The following is a 21,354-nucleotide window of genomic DNA, read 5'->3' as shown; positions in this document are numbered from 1 at the left end:
TCACTTCATTTATTATTTTAAATTATTATAATTATTTAGCATTCCTGGTTCCAGTAAGTTAATAAAACTAAAACCAGAAACTTAAAATTAAACTAAAATGAAACGAAAAATACAGAATATACAAAATAGGTACGTTTTAACAGTGACAATAATAACAGCTTTGAATCCAATGGAATACAAATAAACTTGAAATAATAATTTTATCTGATTGTCCACAGAATTGCATCACTTGTCATGAAACCTGTGTGTTTTCCTTTTATACAATTAATACTTGATTAATAACTTAATTAATCCGAGTCATAAATCCAACTGCGACTCCTGCTGGCAGATAGTGGTAATAACAACATGCGATGACATCACCGCGTCCTTCGTTGCTAGGTTATTTTCCTGGCACCGGCAAGCCCACAGTCAGCTAATACTGATGGTACATGTTAGTATATATTTCCTCTAAAGTTGTCATTAAGTGGCGCATCGGGGTTTTAGCACATGTGTAATTGCGGTTCAATAACACAGACTTTTATTGTGAAGAGCACTTTGACAGTGGAGGGCGTTTCGTCACCGGAGCCTGCATCAATAAATGTAGCGTTAGCTGGTTAGCTACAAGTTCTGCGCGCTTTAGCCGCGCCGACCGGCGATGCTCGCGAACGTGTGTGTTCCCTGACGACCGTGTGATGAGATTCTGCGGCTGACGGGGTGATGTCCGGACGGCAGCAGCCTCTGCAGCAGCCCGGGGAGGACCCAGCAGCCTGCTAACAGAGCCGGTCCGGCTAGCTGCTGCTGATGACTGGCTGTTTCCTGACAGCGACTAGCAGGTAGCTGACCGAGGAGAAACTGCATGGGAGCAGCATGCAGCTTCATCTTCATCTTTATCGCCGTCTGCACGATTATGTGCTGTTTTACCTGTTGTTCTGTGCTCCACCCTAGTGGGAGGCACCATGGCCGGTAAGGTGAAGTGGGTGACTGATATAGAGAAATCAGTGCTCATCAACAACTTTGAGAAAAGAGAATGGGTTCAGGTCACAGAAAGCGAGGACTGGAATTTCTACTGGTACGTTTTTAGTTGAGACTTCATCCCAAAAGGCTGTATTTATAAACTAATCAGTAATGATGACTGTCACCTATGGTTTAATACTATAATTTTGATTATGATGCCTATAATCCTGTGCGTTGACCTGTAGGATGAGCATCCAGACGATCAGGAACGTGTTCAGCGTGGACACCGGCTACCGCCTCTCAGATGACCAGATGGTGAACCACTTCCCCAACCACTACGAACTGACGAGGAAAGACCTGATGATCAAGAACATCAAACGCTACCGCAAAGAGTTGGAGAAGGAAGGCAGCCCGCTGGCAGAGAAGGACGAGAATGGAAAATACATTTATCTTGGTTAGATCAGCGCTTGATACACACTAGTGCTGATGATAACACGGAATTCTTATTTCTAAAAGCTGATCGTTTGACTTTTTTCTCTATGGCTTTGCCAGATTTTGTCCCTGTGACATTCATGCTCCCGTCCGATTACAATCTTTTTGTGGAGGAGTTTCGTAAGAATCCGTCCAGCACCTGGATCATGAAGCCGTGTGGAAAGGCTCAGGGCAAGGGCATCTTCCTCATCAACAAGCTTTCCCAGATAAAAAAATGGTCGAGGGACAGCCGCACCTCCTCGTGAGTCACTGGAGGCACTCACAGCAACATTAAGCCAGGAGACCCTTTGTATTAGGCTGCTCTTGATGTATTTTATACTCTTTCCATAGGTTTGTAGCGGCATCTAGTGGTAAAGAAGCGTACGTCATCTCCCTGTACATTGACAATCCTCTGCTGATAGGAGGAAAGAAGTTTGACCTGCGTCTGTACGTCTTGGTGACCACCTATCGGCCTCTGAAGTGCTACATGTAAGCCCCGTGTTGTTACCACTGTTTATAGTCATTTAGAACAAAACTACTGCTTTATGACATCAATACTTCAATGTGTGTTTGACCATCAGGTACAAGCTGGGCTTCTGCAGGTTCTGCACAGTCAAGTACACACCCAGCACGAGTGAGCTGGACAACATGTTTGTCCACCTCACCAACGTGGCCATCCAGAAACACGGGGTGAGTCACTGCTGAATCTGGCAGAGTAATATGTCTCGTAGTTCCGCCGCAGGTCATAAAACACCAAACAAAAGCCCCAGTGTGTGCTTAGACGGTGTGACGCTATTGCAGGATGACTACAACCATGTGCACGGAGGCAAGTGGACAGTCAGTAACCTCCGTCTGTACCTGGAGAGCACCAGAGGGAAGGAGGTGACCGGCCGACTGTTCGACCAGATCCACTGGATCGTGGTGCAGTCTCTGAAAGCTGTCGCTGTGAGTGGACACAATAACATTTTTACTGTAGAAAGAAATTAAACAAATTTTAGACACGCTGTGTGTATCTTAGTGTTACAGGGTAACAAAAGGTTTTGAGGTTGTCTTAGGAGATAAGAAAACCGCCCTGTTTCAGTTTATGACCCCTGCAGTTTTTTTTTACTCCAGTACTTCAGTCTCATTCTTGACCAAAAGCCATGAACCCACAAGTGCTTTGAGGGGGTTTACTCTGTTCCCACCCACAGGCTGTTCTTTAGTTATCACCGCTACAGAAGCACCTCTGAGCACAGCTGCACAACTGCCTGACGCTATTTCTAGTTTAATACACGCTTCTCTTTTCTACCCAGCGATCTGATCCACTTCCCCCCTTCACACGAGGCCTTTACACACAGCTAACAGTTACTGTATGTTTGCTAACATTGTTTTCTGCTGACTCACTCCTTGATGCTCTGAGATGTTGCCCACATATCACAGCACCGACTGATCCGTTGCTCCTCTTAATTTGTTTTTTTGTCTTTGATTGCTCCCAGCCTGTGATGAACAACGACAAGCACTGTTTTGAATGTTATGGGTATGACATCATCATCGATGACAAGCTAAAGCCATGGCTTATCGAGGTGAGTAGTTCATCTAGTACTACTACTCACATACTCTTTATCTTTAAAGTGGGCCTTGTTTCATTCTGCTAGTGCTGCTGTTATCTTCCACCGTCTTCATTGTAACAGCTGTACTACGTGTTGCTGGGTTTTAGCTTAGATCTGTGCTATTTCTGTTCACAAGTCTATTTTTGTCCACACCAGCTTGGCTGTAGGAGCAGCTATATTTCCTGCCTGATAGGAGCTTCTGAATGAAGTGGAATAAACATTGGTTCCTATTGTACATCACTAGGCTCTGGGAACGTCTTCATGTTCTGTATGCGTCTGCTCCTCAGGTGAACGCCTCTCCCTCGCTGACCTCCAGCACGGCCAACGACCGCATCCTGAAGTACAACCTCATCAACGACACGCTTAACATTGTCACGCCCAACGGGGACATCCCAGACTGCCGCTGGAATCGCAGTCCACCCAGAGAAGCTCTGGGCAACTATCAAGTCCTGTGAGTGAAACTGAAATTCAGACATTCAGCAACATTAGCCAAACAGCACTCAAAAAAGTGGCTCTAATAAAACATATTTATTATTTTTAAGTATTATATACATGAAAGCTCTGATTTAAAATGATTGTGTTTTTTCAATGCTCAAAAATACTATTTAAAAAAAAAACTTTACTTTTAGCAGGTTGGTCATTAGGGTTATGCAATTAGATTACATGAAGTTAATGCAATTTTACACATAAAGCTTGTGTTTTGTTCAAATACCTGATCTACAGGTAATGGAGAATTTCATATTAATTTTCAATTCAATTCAATTTTATTTATATAGCGCCAAATCACAACAAAGTTATCTCAAGGCACTTTACAAAATGAGGTTTGAGACCTCATTCAACTAAAGCCAAAAATTTTAATTATTTCATCATTTTAGGATTATGTGAAATATGTACATGCAATAAGATAAGACTTAGTTTATTGAGTCCCTTGGGGAAACTTTGGTTTCTGATGGTGTAAACTGGGCTTGAATTGACAACCTACTGCTTCAGAAACCAAAGCATTACCAACTGAGCACGGAGTATGGAACTTTTGAAGAAGTTGGTTTTCAGTTTTCATAAATAACCAATGAACCTTACATATTTATACTTATATTTGTATTCATGTTTTAGAAATATTCACCATGGTTGTGAGCTGTCCGCTGGTGCCTCAGTGGGTAAGCGGTAGTCTGAGGAACAGGAGGTTTGAGGTTTGAGCCAGGTTACTCCTTAAAGTTCCTCGAGTTAGAACCTTCACACTAAATCCTGCGTGTAGGTGCTTGCTTGAACTAGAGAGGGATCATATGCAGCGAACACAAGTGAATCACTCGTCCAGTTATCTTATTTTATGTAATTATTTCACATAACCATAAACTGATGAAATTGTTCCCCATTACCTGTACATCAGGTATCTGATAGCATTACCCTAACCTGACTAAAAGACTTTACATTAAATCTCACCTCTTACTTAGTATTTAAAATAATAAAATTTCATGGAACATTTACATGTAATTAAATTACATAAAGTCCAAGTTTTAGGCCCGATTATCTTTTTGAATGAGGGTCTCGTAGATCCCGCTGGAACTGAAAATGTTGGCTACAGTCCCCAAGCATGAGTGGATATCTGAGACCCATTTATAGTTCTGTTAGAATAATAGATCAGCAAAAATCATAGTTAGGCTTAGGGTTAGTAGAACCTGCAACCTAAGAACGTCTTTAACACGCATGTCCTCCACGCTACTAACTTAGCTATTGAAAAATAGACATTTGTAAAAGTCAGCATCAGGTCCAATAATAATTTTCATGATACTTGTATATTACATAATTGAAATACGTTAGAAAAATGACAAGAATAATAAGCACCTTTAGGTATTGACCTCACACCTGCAATTAATAACCATGATTAGTTTGGAGTGTGTAATTAATGGACAATCAATATAATTTAAGTCTAAAACAAAAGCATCATAATAAAAGTCCTTTGAGCCAGATTTCAACCAGCAACCTAAGGAATTCTAGCATGTCCACTACAGTCCTCTGCTCTACCAACTAAGCTAGCTATATGTCTGACACAGTTGCTCTCAATCCTCTGCCTGGGGCCATGATAGGGCTCCTGGTTTCAAACTCTATTAAAAATGTCATTTTGATTCATTCAACAGTTTTCAGCTCTGAGCTGTAGTTGGGATGCTTTCCTAAAATACAATCAAAAAAAGTTGGCACAATACTGTATCTGAATGAGCCAAATAGCCACAGATTACTAAACTACCAGGACTGTACATTTCAGTTATAGCCTACTTAGTTACAGCATACATTTCCTCTGGAGTTCCTTTATTACATTACTCCCCTCTGACTCTTTGTGTGTCACCAGCTATGACGAGGAGCAGGCGCAGAGCGAGAACGCTGACCGTGACCTGCGGAGCCGCTCAGGCCAGTCGCTGGGCTCAAAGGGCACCAAGGGCAGCTCAGGTGTTCGCCCCACTGCAGCTACCTGGAAATGAGTTGACGCTGCTGATCGCTTTTTGACTTCCAATAGGATCTGCAAGGTGCGCCAGTGGAACACATGGCAGAGAAATAAACAGCCAGACTCCTTAAAACCCACCTAAAGGACGACTGCTACTTTGCTCCACCTTTTACTCATGAATGAACAGGGGACAACTCTAAAGCCAATGGAGAGAGAATTATGGTCAGGTTGGAGCGTATAAGACTGGAGCCTCTGGCAGTTTATAGAAATAAATAATCAAAAGTGTTGATTATGTTCGGGTTGAGGTCAAGTCATCTCAGATCTGGTTTGTTTTACACACCCTCTCTCATCAACAGCAGCAGCAGGTCCCACTGGGGTCCAAGCTCGCAATGAACCAGTAGAAAATCTACTCCGAAACACAAGGAAAAACTTTGAAATCCCTTTGGATGACTAAGAGTCCGATAGGAGGTGGATATGATGCACCGAAAGAAGAAAAACAAAGTTTTAAGGTGATCAAAGAGGAAAACAGGAACTCCAACTATGCATGAATAACAAGTACTGAAAAATTAACTTGACCGTCACATAGGTGCTAAAAGATGAGGATCTTGTGGGATAAACTGTATGGAAACAAAGCAGTGTGCATAAAGAGCTAGCTATAGGTATACAGATATAATTTAGTTCTTTACTGGGAAAATTTACAGCATAAAATTTATGGAGACCCAAATATAAAATGTTTTCTATGTTCATTATTAGTATGTTTATGTCAGGGGGGGTCCTTTTAGATTGATTGTATTTAGTGTTAAACCTTGTTGCACTTTATTAACGTGAATTTAACGATATCCTGTCTCTTGCACAAGTAAAATTCCAGAATATTAACTTGTGTTAAGACTGTATGCATTGGTTAATTGTTTCCTCCAATACTGTCAATTGAATGTAGAATATGAATATAAGAATATAATATTGATTCTAACGATAAACATATTTTAAATACACCTGTATAGGAACCACTATAGAGACCCTTAAAAAAATAAAATTATGAAAAATATTACTGGTGACGTCAGACAGGCGCGCCTAGTACGTAGCGCAAGACCGGAAGTCACGCGTTGTCAAAATAAAGGTTCACTAATTGGCCGTGTACATTTAGACATAGCAAAAAAACGTCTGGTGCTCCTCTAATTCGACTTTACCACAGAGTATTACTGCATTCTGCTCAGTTTGTGTTCTGACAGAGAGGAGCGCTAAAAAGTCATACAGGTGTACAATACTCGAATTTATTTATTAGGTACGTATAAAGTAATTCTATTTCTAATGGTAATTCTCATTGTGCCATGAAAGATAACTACTAAAATGACTGTTAAATGTACAGGGTTTTATTTGATGTAATAATCAGTATTTAGATAGTACTTAAGAGTGTCCAACTGGTCTCCTCTGCTAGTCTTAATGTGAAACCTCGACCGGATGCTCGCTGGCTACCGTGACTAACTGACGATCGCGTCAGTCGGTCGACGGAGCCGCTGCGGGGTAGAGCGCGGGACCGAGAGTCTAACGCCAGTAAGGTGGAACCGAGAGGAAACTGGTTTGTAAAGTAACTGTAACTTCCTGAGAGGAACACAGCGGTTCTAAGTAAGTATACACATTTAGTAGGAAACACTTTTAAACTGGACGGTGTAACTTTTTAAATAAAGGCGCAACGGCTAACGCGCTAATGTTAATGGGAGCTACGGGCTAATGTTAAAGTTAAGTTACTTTCCAGTGGTTTGACAGTTTTTTTGAAAAGCTGTTTGTGGCTTAGTGGGTGAATAAAACCCACATGATGGTTGGCTTTTGACGTGCAATAAGATGTTAAACTAAGGTTTAGCTGGGGTTATCTGTCAAAGCACGGTTGCAGTGTTTCGGGTGTTTCAGGGTGTTAAAAGTCCTAGGCGTCGGTGCTAACCTAGCCTAGCGCCGTCAGGTCGAGGTTGACATTATGCCTTTGTCAGCATTGCCAAACTTTGTGTTACTGTGACCCCATCAGTTACACGGTGTACGTCGTCTGAAGACGTTTTTTTATCTCCGCTGGGTAGTTCTGCAGTGACCGACTGGTCTTGCGTTGCCGGGAGTGATAAAGGGCGGAGCAGCCTTCGCAAGTAAAGATAGCCGCTCCGTGCTCGTCACATCACCCCGCACGTTTTATCACTGATTATAAAAAGACGTCAGGTTCTGTTGCCTTTTCATCGCGGCACTGCTCAACGTCCTTGTTCTGTCGGTGTTTTTAGCTTTCACCCTGCCTGCTACCCGACAGGAGAAATGTTAGGCGACTTGTTAGAGTCTGGGCGGTGGCGACTGGAATATATTGGTCTCTGACAGTAAGATGTGTGTCAACACAGAGTTACCAACCAGGTGAAACTTAGAGCAAATTTCCTGGCCCGGCCCGTCTCATGAGGATAGCGTTGCAGTGAATCAGTGGACTTTGCGAGTCATCACAGTCAAGCAGCGTGGCTATTGCCATGACTTGTGACACCAAAGAGGTTTTACGTATGTGGCTTGTGTTTGTAGGAGCCTCGTTCTCAAGATGAAGCAGTAGTGAAAGCTCCGCTGGTTCCTCTTTTCTGGCATGGACAGCTGATTGCTCTGTCACAGAACCAAGCTAAACTTAGAAAGGGAATTCCAGTTTAGGTTGTAGGCTGCATGGCTCCATTTAGAGGGATCTTTGCTGGAGCAGATCTAAGGCAGTGAAAGAAAATAAGCTATTGCCAAGATTTACATGTCATTTATGTAGCTTGGTTGTGTGAGTGTTCAGTATATAGGCTACTCCCATCCGAAGATCGGAGACTTTTTACGCTGTCACCAGTCTCACTCCGATTGTGGAATGTGATAACTCATAGCATGAAACAGAACAGGTGTCATCTTTTCTGATTTCTGTCCTTGCGGTTTAAATAAACATAGTGCATAGTAGATGACTTGCACTGATGGCATTTTCTTAAGAAATTTGAAGCTTGAGAAGCTGCTCTGTGTATAGGATAGGAAAATATATGAAATGTTCCTGTTGGTTGGGCTCTCCCTTCCCTGTCATGTAATACTGAATTTCCCTCCATTATGTTCCTCTCCATGCTGCTGGCATGTCCAGTGGAAAAGTGTGGAACAAACGTCATTGTTTTTTCCCTGACCGTGGAGCAAGGGACCTTTTTAGCAGTGGTACTGGTCAGTTGTGTTGACCTGGTGATGTCTCTAATGGAGAGACTCCACTTTTAAAAGTAAGTAATCCTGCAAGAGCAGCAGCTCCATACAGATGTGAGGTCACACGAGAAGGGAGGACAGTAATGACTGACCGATGGTCAAGGTCATGACCTGAGATTACAATGGAAACCTCTGATCTTCAGGCAACAATAGAAAAAGAAACAATATTTTGTATTTTCATACATGCCACAGCGATTTAGCAATGTCTTGCTGTGAAACTGCAATAATGCAGGGATAGATTTGCCCAGACCCCCCCCCCCCCAACCTTTGAAATATTGCACACTTTTATTGCAACAAGAGAAGGAAATGGAAATGTGCAAAACACAGCGATTGAGCAATTTTGGTGGGATTATGACATTGTCAAAGTGGAATAGTGAATTGTTATGTAATCATGGTTTTCACTCACAATCCATAATTAGCTTGAGCCTTAAAGCTAGTTATTTTAATTTTTAACTGCATCAAATACAGATGCGTGTGTGATCTTTAATGAAACAGTTTCCCACCAGCTTGCAGCTTCTCTAATATAAACATTTGCCTTCTGTTTCTGGGTTCACCCTTGTAACTAGACTGGAGAACATAGATTTTGAGTTTCTGTCAGTTTCAGTTATTAAAGGAAGTCATGGCTTGCGTATGTGGGCTGTGAGTCCTTGCTCACATTGACAATCAGGTGACTGGGAGGTGTCAGTATGAAGCAGGAAAGGAAACATGACACAGCGACCCTCAGGAAATCCACTTACTGCACACACTTCTCAGAATAATTTGTTCAGCGTGGCATTACTGAGCTGCTAAAATTAAAACTAAGTTGAGTAACTATTAAATGTAAGAGTCTAATGTGGTATTTAGGTTGTGTATGACGTCTGCGTGCTGTCTGTCTTACAGGTTGGTCTGCTGACACTGTGATTATATTTTTCAACCACTAACATAAATAAACAGAAGTTCAGCGCAGGCATGCATGTGCCTGTCTGCTGTGGATGTGCTCATCTGTGTCTGTGTATCCTGTTGTTTCCTGCTTCAGCTCCATTCATGACCCACAGAGCAGCATAAACATGGCCCGAACAGTCACTTTGCTTTGTGGGAATAAATGTGCTTGTAAAAGCTGTGTTCTATTCCTCATCTTTCCTACCAATATTTTTTCATCCATTTAATCTTTGTCTGACTCCAGTTTTCTTCACTCTGCAGTTGTTGGAAGTGTCACTAGGTTCTCGTGCCTGTTGCTCAAACATGAGTCATTTTCATTTCCAGCCGCGTAGCACACTAAGCTCGTATGTGCTTTTAATAACGCATGTGGCCGTCGGCGGCTGTAGCTGGTTGGAGGTAGCTGCTGCTTTCAGACTCATTGACAAATGAATAAGCTGCTGTATATAAACGGTTTGTCAGCCCTCATGTCACCTGTGGATGTTGGTGTATGAGTTTGGCTTATGTGAAATTGTTGAAATGAGTAGTGTCACGAAGGGGAAATGTGCTTGCTGAGGTTCGGCTCAGGCATGGGAGCATTAAGGAATGTTCCCTTCTATCTTGAAGCTGTTCTCAGCAGCCAAATTCCAGCATGCCTAGTATTTGCTCTTATCAGCTGCTGGTGGATATCATTGTTGTATTTAATTATACAATCTCTACTTTTCTAATCTGAGAGCCCTCGTCAGCTAAGTTTCAGCTATGATGAAATCATTTGTCAAGACAAAGCATATTATATCACACATAATGGCCTCAACATATATTTAAATTACAAAAACACTACTCCAGATTGTGTGTAGATGGACACAGTGTTGAAGTCTTTATTTCTGCTGTCGAGCAACTGATTGCTTGGACTTCAGACCTTGGCTTAGTCAACAGCATTGTTTACAGTTCTGGGTCAAGCTATGTTCAATTGTTAAACACAGTCCCCTGTCCTGTGGAGCCAAGGGTGTGCAGACATGGGTTCCTGTTTGCTGTTAATTACCTCAGACCTGGAAAAGGTCTTGATCATGAAGGAATTCCCTATGCATTGTTTTGGGTTAAGATTTATTTGGACGTACAAGGTTCTTTTCCATTCATCAGTGTCCTTTTGTTTAATTCAGTCTTGTAGAACTCTCGACTAAAATATAATCTCATATGTGAAGGAAGGTCACCCTGAGAGCTTGGTGGTGTTTTACTGTATGACTGTCATATAAGAATACAAGCCTAGGATTGTATGGATCTTTTCTATTCTGTAAATCACCACATGATCGGTTCCCAGAAGATTTGAGGCTGTAAAAATCAGAAAGCACCAGCGGTCGTCAATGTACGTCTGTCATAATTGTACAGCTCACAATAATTTATGCACCGGTTCTCGTGCTGTCAGTTGAGGGGCTCTCTCCAGCTGGCTGCATTTGATGTCAGAGGACTCGTTGCCATGTTTAGACTAGATATTTGTGGCTTGCTTCCTGTGTCCATCAGCGACTGGTAAATGAAGGATGTGGACAGCTGGGACAGGAGGTCGGCACGAATATACAGTGTTTTTATTTTTACATCATTTTAATAAGTGAGCATTGTAATATTAGTCATTTGATGTAATATTTGCATGATGAATACAAGACATACACACAGCTGTGTCACTCATTTGGATTTAATAAGTCAAGTAGATTTTTCTTAGAAGTAGTGACAGAGCACATCTGTTGGTGGTTTCTGCTCAGTTTGTGTGTTCAGCTGTGTGACTGACCTGATTGTCAACTACATACGCAGTAAAGGGAGGATTGTTCCTTTGCATCTCCAGCTAGAAGTGACCACAATACTATCCTCTGTCCGAGTCCTGCCCTGGAGGGCACGGGCCACTGACCATTGACCAACACACACACGGAGCAGCAACGCTCATCCTCTTGCTGTCTCACTCAACTCAAAGAGGCCCTGTTTACACTTGGCAGTAAAATGTGTCTTGTGCAAACTAATCGAATGCGGACAGCTACAAATTATGGAATTTTAAGTCTAGCATTACAATAATAGAGCTGCAGAAATGAAGTTTTTAGTTCAACAAGACATTATGTTATAGCTCTAAGATGCAACTCACAATAAATTAAATTTGAAAAGTTACATACTTTTCAGCAACAATCTTTGAAACATCCTCAATGTTAAATGAACTACAGGCATGATGGGATTCAAAAATAACTCCAGCAAACATCAGTGTCTGATATTCAAACAATATTAAAAGTAGTTTGCAGTCAGAATGCTAAAAACACTGACTCACACATCAAAATCTGTTTACATTTCTTGAGAAGCAAATAAGCACAAAAGTAAATGCATATGTTAATGTCATACCACGTGATTATTTAGGGAGCATTTGCATTCTGATGCAAGGCATCACCTGCAGTCTGTCTCCGCTGGCCATGCCCAGTCTGAATATATTTGGTTACGTCTGGTCGCAGTAGAGGGAGGAGAGGCTCCACATGACGGACTGAGAGCGCGAGGAGGAAGAGGATGGAGGAGAGGAAGGAGGGGATGAATAGAGAGGCTGTGTGGGGGGCTGTTGTGTTTGAAATGATGGACGTGATGAGGAACGGGGGGAGGCGAGGGTAACAGAGGACGGTCTGTCGATCTGGTCGAGGGCAAGCGGAAGCTGCCTGCTGTGTGCTTCTTGAGTTTCATTTTCTGAGTATGTCAGAATAACATACTCGCGCACATATCGATGGAAAAAGTCTAGGTTTTATGTGCTGAGGGTTGTGGCTGCAGAATGGTTTTGAATGCCACCTGCTGCCTTGATTATCAAACCACATCAAACTTTTTGTTTCATTTGATGTTTAACCGATTCGTTTCAAGATTATTTGTCTATCTCTTTGCTGTACTGTACGTATTCTGAGCTTTCTTGAAAGTCAGCATGTCTCGTGGTAAAGAAAATGTATTAAATACATTAAGTTGTCCTGCTTCTAAATTTCTTTTCTCCTTTGTTTGAATCCTTTAGTCTCTGCACACTGAAGTTAACAGCAGCAATGTCAGGTTCCTGCGATGATTCCATGGAGGTCTCCAGTGATAGTTTCTGGGAGGTGAGCCTTGCATACTGTACCACCACTGTGCCTGCCCTTTCCTCACTCTCATTCATCCAGTGTTTTTAACTGGGTTTAACATTTTCTCTTTTCTTTTCTTGTTGCTGGTTCTTAGATTGGTAACTACAAGAGAGCAGTGAAGCGGGTAGATGATGGCAATCGGCTCTGCAGCGATCTCATGAATTGCCTGCATGAGCGGGCACGTATTGAAAAGGCCTATGCACAGCAGCTCACAGAATGGGGCAAGCGGTGGCGGCAGCTCATAGAAAAAGGTAAGCATGTATTAAATGCATGCTTTAGGTTGGGTTGCATAAAGGAATATTTGGTAATAAATCTGATAAACTGTTATTAGTATGTGCTCTGCTTGTGCTTAAAAACCATAGAGATGTAACCTATTCGTTACAAAGATTACAAAATATATCAAGAATGTTGAAATATCGTGAGTCATAATAAGTTCTTCCCTTTTTAAATTATTTTAGTGATGTTTCTGAATGTCATGTCCTAGGTCCTCAGTATGGTTCGCTGGAGCGGGCGTGGGTCGCACTGTGCACAGAGGCAGAGAAGGTGAGTGAGCTTCACATGGAGGTGAAAGCAGCACTAATGGCAGAAGACTACGAGAAGCTGAAGAACTGGCAGAGGGACTCCTACCATAAACAGATGATAGGTGGCTTTAAAGAGACCAAAGAGGCTGAAGATGGCTTCCGCAAGGCTCAGAAGCCCTGGGCCAAGAGGCTGAAAGAGGTGTGTGTTTCAGATTTAACACTGTCAGCATAAGAAACTCACTGATTATAGCAGTAGCAGTGAGTGTTCTTTACTTCTCAGTTCACATGATTGCAGATTACTGACACACCAATGTTTCCTCATGATGACTACCTGGTTACTAAACAACATGGAATCACAAGCACAATTACATAGTGCTGATAGTGACGGAGGAGGGATTGCCCTATGTGGCCACAGTGTGCTAAGGCGGCAGCCAGTTATCCTGTTTGTCTGTCCTGCGTAGCTACGAGTGGAAGGGAAGGAAGCGGTGAGGGTTTGCAGGCAGACTGCACCTCACAGTTCAGCATCAGGTCACTTTTCCTTCTACTGTTTTTGAACGCATACATGCCTTTATGTCTTTGTGCATGGCTTACATGGCTTATAACTTTTTTCCCCCTCCATTTCCTGTGAGTGATGCCACCAGAGGGTGGCTTTGTTATTGAATGGATGTAGAACAATCCAGTTTTGTAGTCAAAGTGATACCTAGACAGTCATAGATGTGTGGTGAAGGGCATTCAAATACAATCGCTTTGGATGAGTTTCAGTTTTCTTATCATTCTTATCTGTCAGAAGCAGTGGTTGAATCCTAAAAACAAATTCTATGTTTGACCCACCCTCACCTGAGGTCATTGTAGATGAAGCACCACCCAGGTTATAAATACTTTATCCATGTGTATGAAGAAAAGGTGTCAGAGTAGGGAGGCGGTTCTAGCTTTAGTGTTTTTTAGTATATTAATGCTGATGGTTAATGTATTCCACAGGTAGAGACGATGAAGAAAACGTACCATTCTGCCTGCAAGGAAGAAAAGCTAGCAACCAGTAGGGAAACAAACAGCAAACTAGAGAGTAACAACAACCCTGAAGCCCAGAAGAAGCTCCAAGAGAAAGTGGAGAAGTGTCAGCAGGAAGTGCAGAAGGTAGGATGTCTGTTTTAGATGTAAAATGTTTATCTTCATCCATATGTGATAATACACAGTATGTGTGTTATAGGTTGTTTTATAACGATGTTTAAGTGGGCTGTTCGTTGTTGTCTTTCAGACAAAGGAACGTTATGAGAAATCCCTTGAAGAGCTCAACAAGGTGACCCCTCAGTACATGGAGAACATGGAGCAAGTGTTTGAGCAGTGGCAACAGTTTGAAGACAAACGCATTTGCTTTTTTAAAGAGCTGTTTCTGGAGGTTAAGCAGCACCTGGACCTCTCGAGTAATCACAGGTAGAATACAGTACATTATCCAAAACCACAACAGAGTCGTCTTGAATTTCAGAAATAACTGAATTGTCTCCATAGATTCCAGACAATCTATCACACGCTGGAAGACACGATCTCTGCTACTGATGCTGAAGAGGATCTGAAATTGTTCCGGTTCAGCCACGGCCCAGGCATGCCAATGAACTGGCCCCAGTTTGAGGTATGACGGCCTACATGTACAGTAGTGTGTAGCTACAAGAGTAAGGCCCTCGAGGTCTGGAGAATGTCTACAGACCTGCATTATGTTAAGATGCACTGTACTGTACATCAGGGACTTTACATACAATAATAGTCCTCATATATTATTTTTAAAGAACCCAAAGACTTAATCAAAGCCCATACCTCCCAGCAACAACTGTGAGAACAGCCAGTCAGAGGACGATACAAATGGAGCAATGCTGAAAATACAAATAGACAAATATCAGACTGGTCATGGCTCCTCGTTTTTAACACTGACCCCAAGCAGGAGTATTTCACCCAGTGTCATGTTTGCTATCGTCATCAGGCGAGCACGGCAATAAATCTGTTCCCACCCGTCAGCTGGGCTAGGAGGGAGTTAGCATAATGTCACCATCTTCCCAGGAGAGAGTGAAATTGGGAAAATACAAGGAAGCCCAACCAAAAGCTGTGTTCTCTCACGTCGCTACATTCTTGGAGAAGTAACTGTTCCAGTAATACTATAATTAATTTGTGATTTTAGGTCACGGCTACTGTATTAACAATGCTGCACTCCTCGAACCCTGCTGTGTTTTCCATATTAACACAGTTCTACACTTGCTTCCCTTTTCTTCATGTCTAACAGAGTTTGGACTGCTCACATCTAGATCCCTTTAAGAGAAGGTCCATTGTAGTGAGTTCTGCATGGGAGAGCTGTTCCTTTGCAGCCACCATGGGGGGGATCCTCTTTTCCCCACTAACAGCACTCTCACGCTATACTGTTTCCACATGTTTGTTTGAGGTGGTTGCATTTCTGTCACGTGTTCAAGGAGAGCAGAGGAGAGCAGATTTGGGAGTTAAAGGCTTTATCTGTGTCGTAGTACAAGTGCAAACACTTTATTCTGTCCCTTTTAGCTTTTCAGCTACAGGATGTTTACGTGGCTTTTCGTGTCAAATCACAGTACTGTACCTCAAGCGATACAGCTCATTTCTTTCAGTCCTCTGAATTATGACCCCTCATCTTTTTTTCTCAGTGAGAATGTGGCACCTTCATTAATCTGAGGGTTCATTGTTCTTTGAAGAGCTGCTGCTAATATTATACTATTGGCTCCAACACAGTCCTTAGACTATTCAAAGACATTTTCAGGTGTTGTTCACCCAAATTGAAGTCTGTGATCTATAACTGTTTTACTCAATAAACCCAAAGATGCCTTTAGTATAATGCTGCTATATTATTTTTATCTCTCTATTAATGTTGGCTTCCACTTCAGCAAACGACGAAATCCTTACATGCTTGCATCTGTTATCTCAGACTGACACTGCATAAACACATGTATGTACAGTTTCAGATTCTAGGGTAGGCGTCACAGCTTGGTTTCACTGTTTTTTAAATTGTGTTAGTGTAGTGTATAACCCTTTGATTTCCTCTTCCCTAATGTGTTATGCATTAACAGTGAAAATGACTTCTACCTGCTAACTGTGTGTTTGTGTGTATATCTGTCTGTACCAGGAGTGGTCCATAGACCTAAACAGAACACTCAGCAGAAGGGAAACAAGGAAGAAGCCGTCCGAGGGTGTCACACTGACGGGTATCAGTCAGACTGGGTCAGACCAGCCTGTTCAGCCTACCAAGACCAGCAGCAGGTAGATATCTAATCGTCCGCTAACTTTTCTCTCTAAGAAATCCAGAGAACTTGTCTGTTGAGCTTCCCACGTCTGAGATAAACCAGACTGGTGCCTGCAGCTTCTTCCTCTTAAGGAAAGCCTAAGAAGTGTTGCATAAGTGAAGCTCTGGGAATGACGTCTAGTTGTAGTGATGTTTCCATGGCAACGCTAAACATTTGCTGCAGCTTATTGGGGGAAGAAGTTGTCCCCATGAGCAGAGAGTCTGTTGGTACATAACTAAAGTGTGGCAAAAGTGGTGTGGAAATATTAGTCACACACACAGAGTTTGGCAGCTTTTAGTCCTGGAGACCTCGAAGAGGGCTGGATTAGTGCACCTGGATTCAGACGGATTTAAAACTGAACACAGCTAGAGTAGTATTATATGAACCCCTGTTTCCATCAAAGAGAAATGGTGCATAATTTACCTTTTGGCAAACAAAAAAAACGTGAGCATAAAACCCTGCTTGTCTTTGGAGATGTGTTGAATTAGTCTGTTCTGTTGAGGCGTGGAGACACTTCAGTTTTGATTGGGAAGTTGTAATAACATGACGTCATCAAGTCGAGATAAGATAGGAAGTTATTTGTTCCTGCAGTTAAATGTCTCTAGACTGTTGTGGCAACAGTAGTTATGGAAAACAGCAGACTTGCTTATTAACATCATGCCATCATGTGGTGGTTGTGATTTTGTACAGATTATAAACTAAATGTTGAAACGTACTGTAGCCGCCTGTCGAAGGTGCTGTGTGCAGGAATCATGAGCGCACTAGAGGAGTGTATAGAGGAGTCAACAAAGGGAATGCTAGGCACGGGAAGTATTTGACCTTTGAACTTTGAGAAATCTGTTGCTATGCTGCTCTCCCAAGCAGCAGCGGTTACACAGGACGTCATTTCCTGTAGTGTGAGTGTGTTCTTGCATTCTTTTACTATTTTACTTTTGTTGATATGTCAGCATTTCCACTTCTGGAAAACATAAAGGGTTAGAGGTAGAGTTGTTCTTCATGTAGCTTAAGGAAAAACTGTGTACTGTGGTTAAGATCAAACAAAGCAACTTATAGTAGTTGCTGTAGTTCCTTCTTTCATTCAGCAGCTTTGCACCCACAACGTCATGCTGCAGTCGATCTCCGAGGTCACGTTTGTTTGTAGAATGACACCGACCACAGTTACATTGTGCTGCACTCCCACTAGATCACTGTTTGCTTTTATAACTTGTCAGGTTTTGCTCATGGAGCATGGCATGACTGTTCAAACAAAGGCGTTGCCATTTCTCCGCTCAACATGCTCAAGGACCAACTGATAGCTGCTGCTGCTGTTCATGGTCCATCAATTCTGTAAACATGATTTAGAAACCTTGTTCACCTCATGTTTACAAACCTTGCTTCCTCTGATAATACTCTTGTGCAAATTTGGGTCTTCCACTCAAAGCGTCTTACGGGAGGAAATGAATTGTCCTTGTGCAGCTTATTTAGAAATACTTCATGCCTACTGTCTCTGTCCACAAAGCTGGCTCCAAAGTGTCAGGAAGTGACCTTGTCAGGTTACTTAGCTGTGTACGAACTCTGAGGTGCGAGGCCTGTATGTCCTAGTGGAAACATTCAAATGTTAATGGTGCTGAAGTAATTGTTGTTATGGTGTCTTTACTGTGTTTACCCACCAACAAAACTTGTTTCCTCTGTCACACATTACGAACAGTGTTTGTATGTAATATAAATAATACAAATAGAAGAAGAAGAATTACTGGCTCTTAGCTGGTAATTCAGTCTTGTCTGTGTCTCCTTGATTTCTCACACAGGACACAGTAGCAGACTTCTCATTTCTGACTGTTGATTTTGCTGATAGCTCCGAATATCAATTGTTCATGATTGCATGACTTTGTCATTGAGTATTTATTTGTGTGTGTTCATGTCAACAACCCGTCTCTCACTGTCCTGTGCTGTCAGCCTGACTGTACCCACTATAACAGCACCAGTGGGTTCCAACCCATTTGAAGAGGATGAGGAGGAGGAGGAGGAGGAAATGGCAGAGAAGCAGCAGACTACAGTCAACCACATCAGTGTGAATAAAGAGGAGATAAAAACGTTGGTGAACAGGAGAGAACACTCCATCTACCTTTCTTTATCTCTCTCAGCTCTGTGGATCGTCGTCCGCTCCTCGTCTCCTCATAACCTGTTCTTAGTTCCTTTGCTCCCTGCTGTCCTCTCTCTCCTCCTTCAGGTACAGGCGGCTGTGTTGCTGGGCAGGCTCACAGCCCCTGGGACGGCAGCGCAGACAGAGCCAGTCTGTCTGTCCTTCCTTCCTAACTGTGCCGTATCTTGCTGAACGTTGAATGTTGTGCGCATGGGGGAGCATGTTTCTGCTGGGGGGGGGGGTCCTTACAGTCAGACCTCAATGACCTCAATATCGAGTTCAAACAAATCACAACAAATCAACAAATATGTGAATTTCTTTTTATTAAAGTGAAATAAGTTGAATATTGTTCAGTGCACATGAGCAGGTCTGACTGTAGCTGGTGTTTGCTGTTGAACTTTCCCAGCGGTGTTTCAATGGCTCCCTCTGTTGGCCGTTGATGTTGAACTCCAATCACGCATCACAGCTTGTGATTATGTCGCCTTGTTACTGTATTTTGTTTGTGTGCTTTTTACATGTTCTCATGTTTTGTAGCATCATTTCTTAGAATTTGACCACACTGCCTGAAACAAATGCTTGATCTAAAAAAGCACGTTTTACACTTATGTAGGTCTGAAATTAGAATGTTTTTCAAGACAATCACTGAAAATGTATTTTGGACTTTTTGTGAGTTTTCACCGTACCTGGTGTTGTACATGTTTTTCTTTGCGCCTGTTTGAGCCTGGCATGCTGGACTGTCCTGTCAATGTCAATGTGCCCGGTTATAAAAATGCATTTTCCAAGCATCTGTTTTGTCTCTGTTCAGTGTTAGCAGCAGTAATGATAAGAGTGCTGACTGGTCAGATGAGGACGCGAGTGGTAACCCCTTCTCCGCCAACGGTAATGGGAATCCCTTCGAAGACGAGCCTTCCTCTCCGGTCGTATCTGTACCCGTTAGAGCCCTGTATGACTATGAAGGACAGGAGCAGGATGAGCTGAGCTTCAAAGCAGGTACCAAGCAAACACAGAAAGTATTGTAAAAACAGACAATACTAATATTAAATGCTAAAATAGTTCCCGCTGACTTTTTTTTAGGAGATGAATTAATCAAAATTGGAGAAGAAGATGATCAGGGTTGGTGCAAAGGGCGGCTCAAGGACGGAACAACAGGCCTTTATCCTGCCAACTATGTGGAAGACATCCAGTAACAAATGAGGGCAGGTGAAATGAATGAGAAGAAGGTAGTGATGCAAAGCACCAGTGTGGCTGGAAGCACCAAGAACCCGCCTTATTCAAAGCCCTTTTCTTCCTGTTGATCCCTGGACTGGAGTTGGAGATGAGAGATGTTGACGATTACAAAAGGACCACTTGAGGTATTATTACTTTGACGAGAAACAATGTTTCCAGATGATTCCTGATCAGAGAGAAGTTTAGAATATGTTACTTAGAACCCCAACTATGCTGTTACAGAAATGATTGCTTTTCATCTACACATTTAGTTAGGACTATGAACTATATGTGTGACTTTGTTTATTCTTTAAAAAAAAAACACTGGGATGGTAGATCAGACAAATCATCTTGTAATGTTACATGCAGCCTTAATATTCAGGCCACTGTGATGTCTGGGACAAAGTATGTCCATATTTAACTTTAATTTAAGTTTTAAATTACAGCTCATATTAGTTTCTTTGTGGTTTTGTTTCTACATTCAGTTCATAAATTGTTGTACTGGTTTAAGAAACGATAAAAGACAAGTAGAGCCTTATCTGGACAGTCTACTCTTCAGGTCACAGTGGTTAGATTTCCTCTTGTCACTGTAATTGAATGTATATTACTGATTGTATTTTCTTACTTAAAGACTGTCCCGTCTCACTGACTGCTGGGTTCATGCATTGACCCATAAGCGGCCCAGACAGCTGTCGCAGCTCTTCTCATAAATCACTTTCTTTTGACTGTAGATTGTAGTTGTATGATTTGGGTCGGGTTGGGTTTTTTAAGCAACACTGAATTTTTTTACACACATTTATCTCACTTGAATCTTTGTGTGTTAGTTCTCTCACTTATGTTAAATATAAATTTATGGGAGAATCTTTTAGCGTTTGTTTTAGCAATAAAACCACAAAATATAGTAGCCTACATATGTGTAAATAGCCTGGATTCAACATCTTAGAACAAGTTTAGCCTTAGGCCTGAACATCAGATACATAGTTGAAAACTGATGATTGTTAATTTATGATGCCACAAGTGCTTTTGTTCTGCTCTAGAAATGCTGTGACTGAGAATCAGTTTGTATATTAATTCTGTGCTTAATGGAAACTAGCATTTGAATTTTGTTATCTTTGTAAATATAATTTTCCTTCTCCTTCACAAAGGCTCATATTTACTGTGTTAATCAGCAGATACTATGTGAATAATCGTTTCTTTTGGCACCTATGACTTGAATGGATATAGCTGATGCCATAACCTAAAAGTATGTTTCAATCGACTGTTTTGCTGGCTTGCATTTTTCAGACACGAGTTTCGGCGTTTTATTTGTGCCAGCTCTAAATCTATGTTTCTTGTTTTAATAATAGTCAGAAAAGTTGTTTCACCATGTTTCGAGGGCATGTTGTCACTCAAACAGGGCAAAAGATGAACCTGCACAGTAAAGATTGCAAATGCCCTACAACATAATAAATTAAGTTGTTAAAAGATAAAATTGGTCTTCATTTTATGTTGGTTTTGTTTACTTTTGGTCCTAAACTTTGTGCATGTGTGTGTGTGTGTGTGTCTGGTTTACAAATTGT

The 21,354-nt window shown here is 41.9% G+C and overlaps 2 protein-coding genes across 4 annotated transcripts; both read left to right on the top strand.

Annotated features, from left to right (window-relative positions):
* Positions 1-363: 363 nt before the first annotated feature.
* Positions 364-6,303, top strand: ttll1 (tubulin tyrosine ligase-like family, member 1). The gene is made up of 10 exons (XM_029162142.3): positions 364-812; positions 925-1,048; positions 1,179-1,387; positions 1,486-1,666; positions 1,756-1,893; positions 1,986-2,094; positions 2,206-2,349; positions 2,880-2,966; positions 3,281-3,444; positions 5,335-6,303. Exons 2-10 carry the CDS (start codon positions 936-938, stop codon positions 5,462-5,464), a joined length of 1,275 nt encoding a protein of 424 aa, XP_029017975.1. The 5' UTR covers positions 364-812; positions 925-935; the 3' UTR covers positions 5,465-6,303.
* Positions 6,304-6,583: 280 nt separating this feature from the next.
* On the top strand, positions 6,584-21,266 carry pacsin2 (protein kinase C and casein kinase substrate in neurons 2). 3 transcript variants are annotated; one of them, XM_041072055.2, is made up of 11 exons: positions 6,584-6,709; positions 12,554-12,635; positions 12,751-12,907; positions 13,141-13,376; positions 14,156-14,311; positions 14,433-14,608; positions 14,684-14,804; positions 16,311-16,444; positions 18,403-18,540; positions 19,395-19,579; positions 19,664-21,266. In XM_041072055.2, exons 2-11 carry the CDS (start codon positions 12,582-12,584, stop codon positions 19,774-19,776), a joined length of 1,470 nt encoding a protein of 489 aa, XP_040927989.1. In that variant the 5' UTR covers positions 6,584-6,709; positions 12,554-12,581; the 3' UTR covers positions 19,777-21,266. The 3 variants fall into 3 exon arrangements, with proteins under 3 accessions (XP_040927989.1, XP_029017972.1, XP_029017973.1); XM_029162139.3 differs by lacking the exon at positions 6,584-6,709 and adding an exon at positions 6,877-7,050; XM_029162140.3 differs by lacking the exons at positions 6,584-6,709; positions 18,403-18,540 and adding an exon at positions 6,878-7,050.
* Positions 21,267-21,354: the final 88 nt, after the last annotated feature.

The sequence above is a fragment of the Betta splendens genome, chromosome 9, assembly GCF_900634795.4.
Source record: "Betta splendens chromosome 9, fBetSpl5.4, whole genome shotgun sequence".
Taxonomy (NCBI): domain Eukaryota; kingdom Metazoa; phylum Chordata; class Actinopteri; order Anabantiformes; family Osphronemidae; genus Betta; species Betta splendens.
Note: the sequence above shows the minus strand (reverse complement) of the source record. Positions and strands in the feature narration are given on the sequence as shown.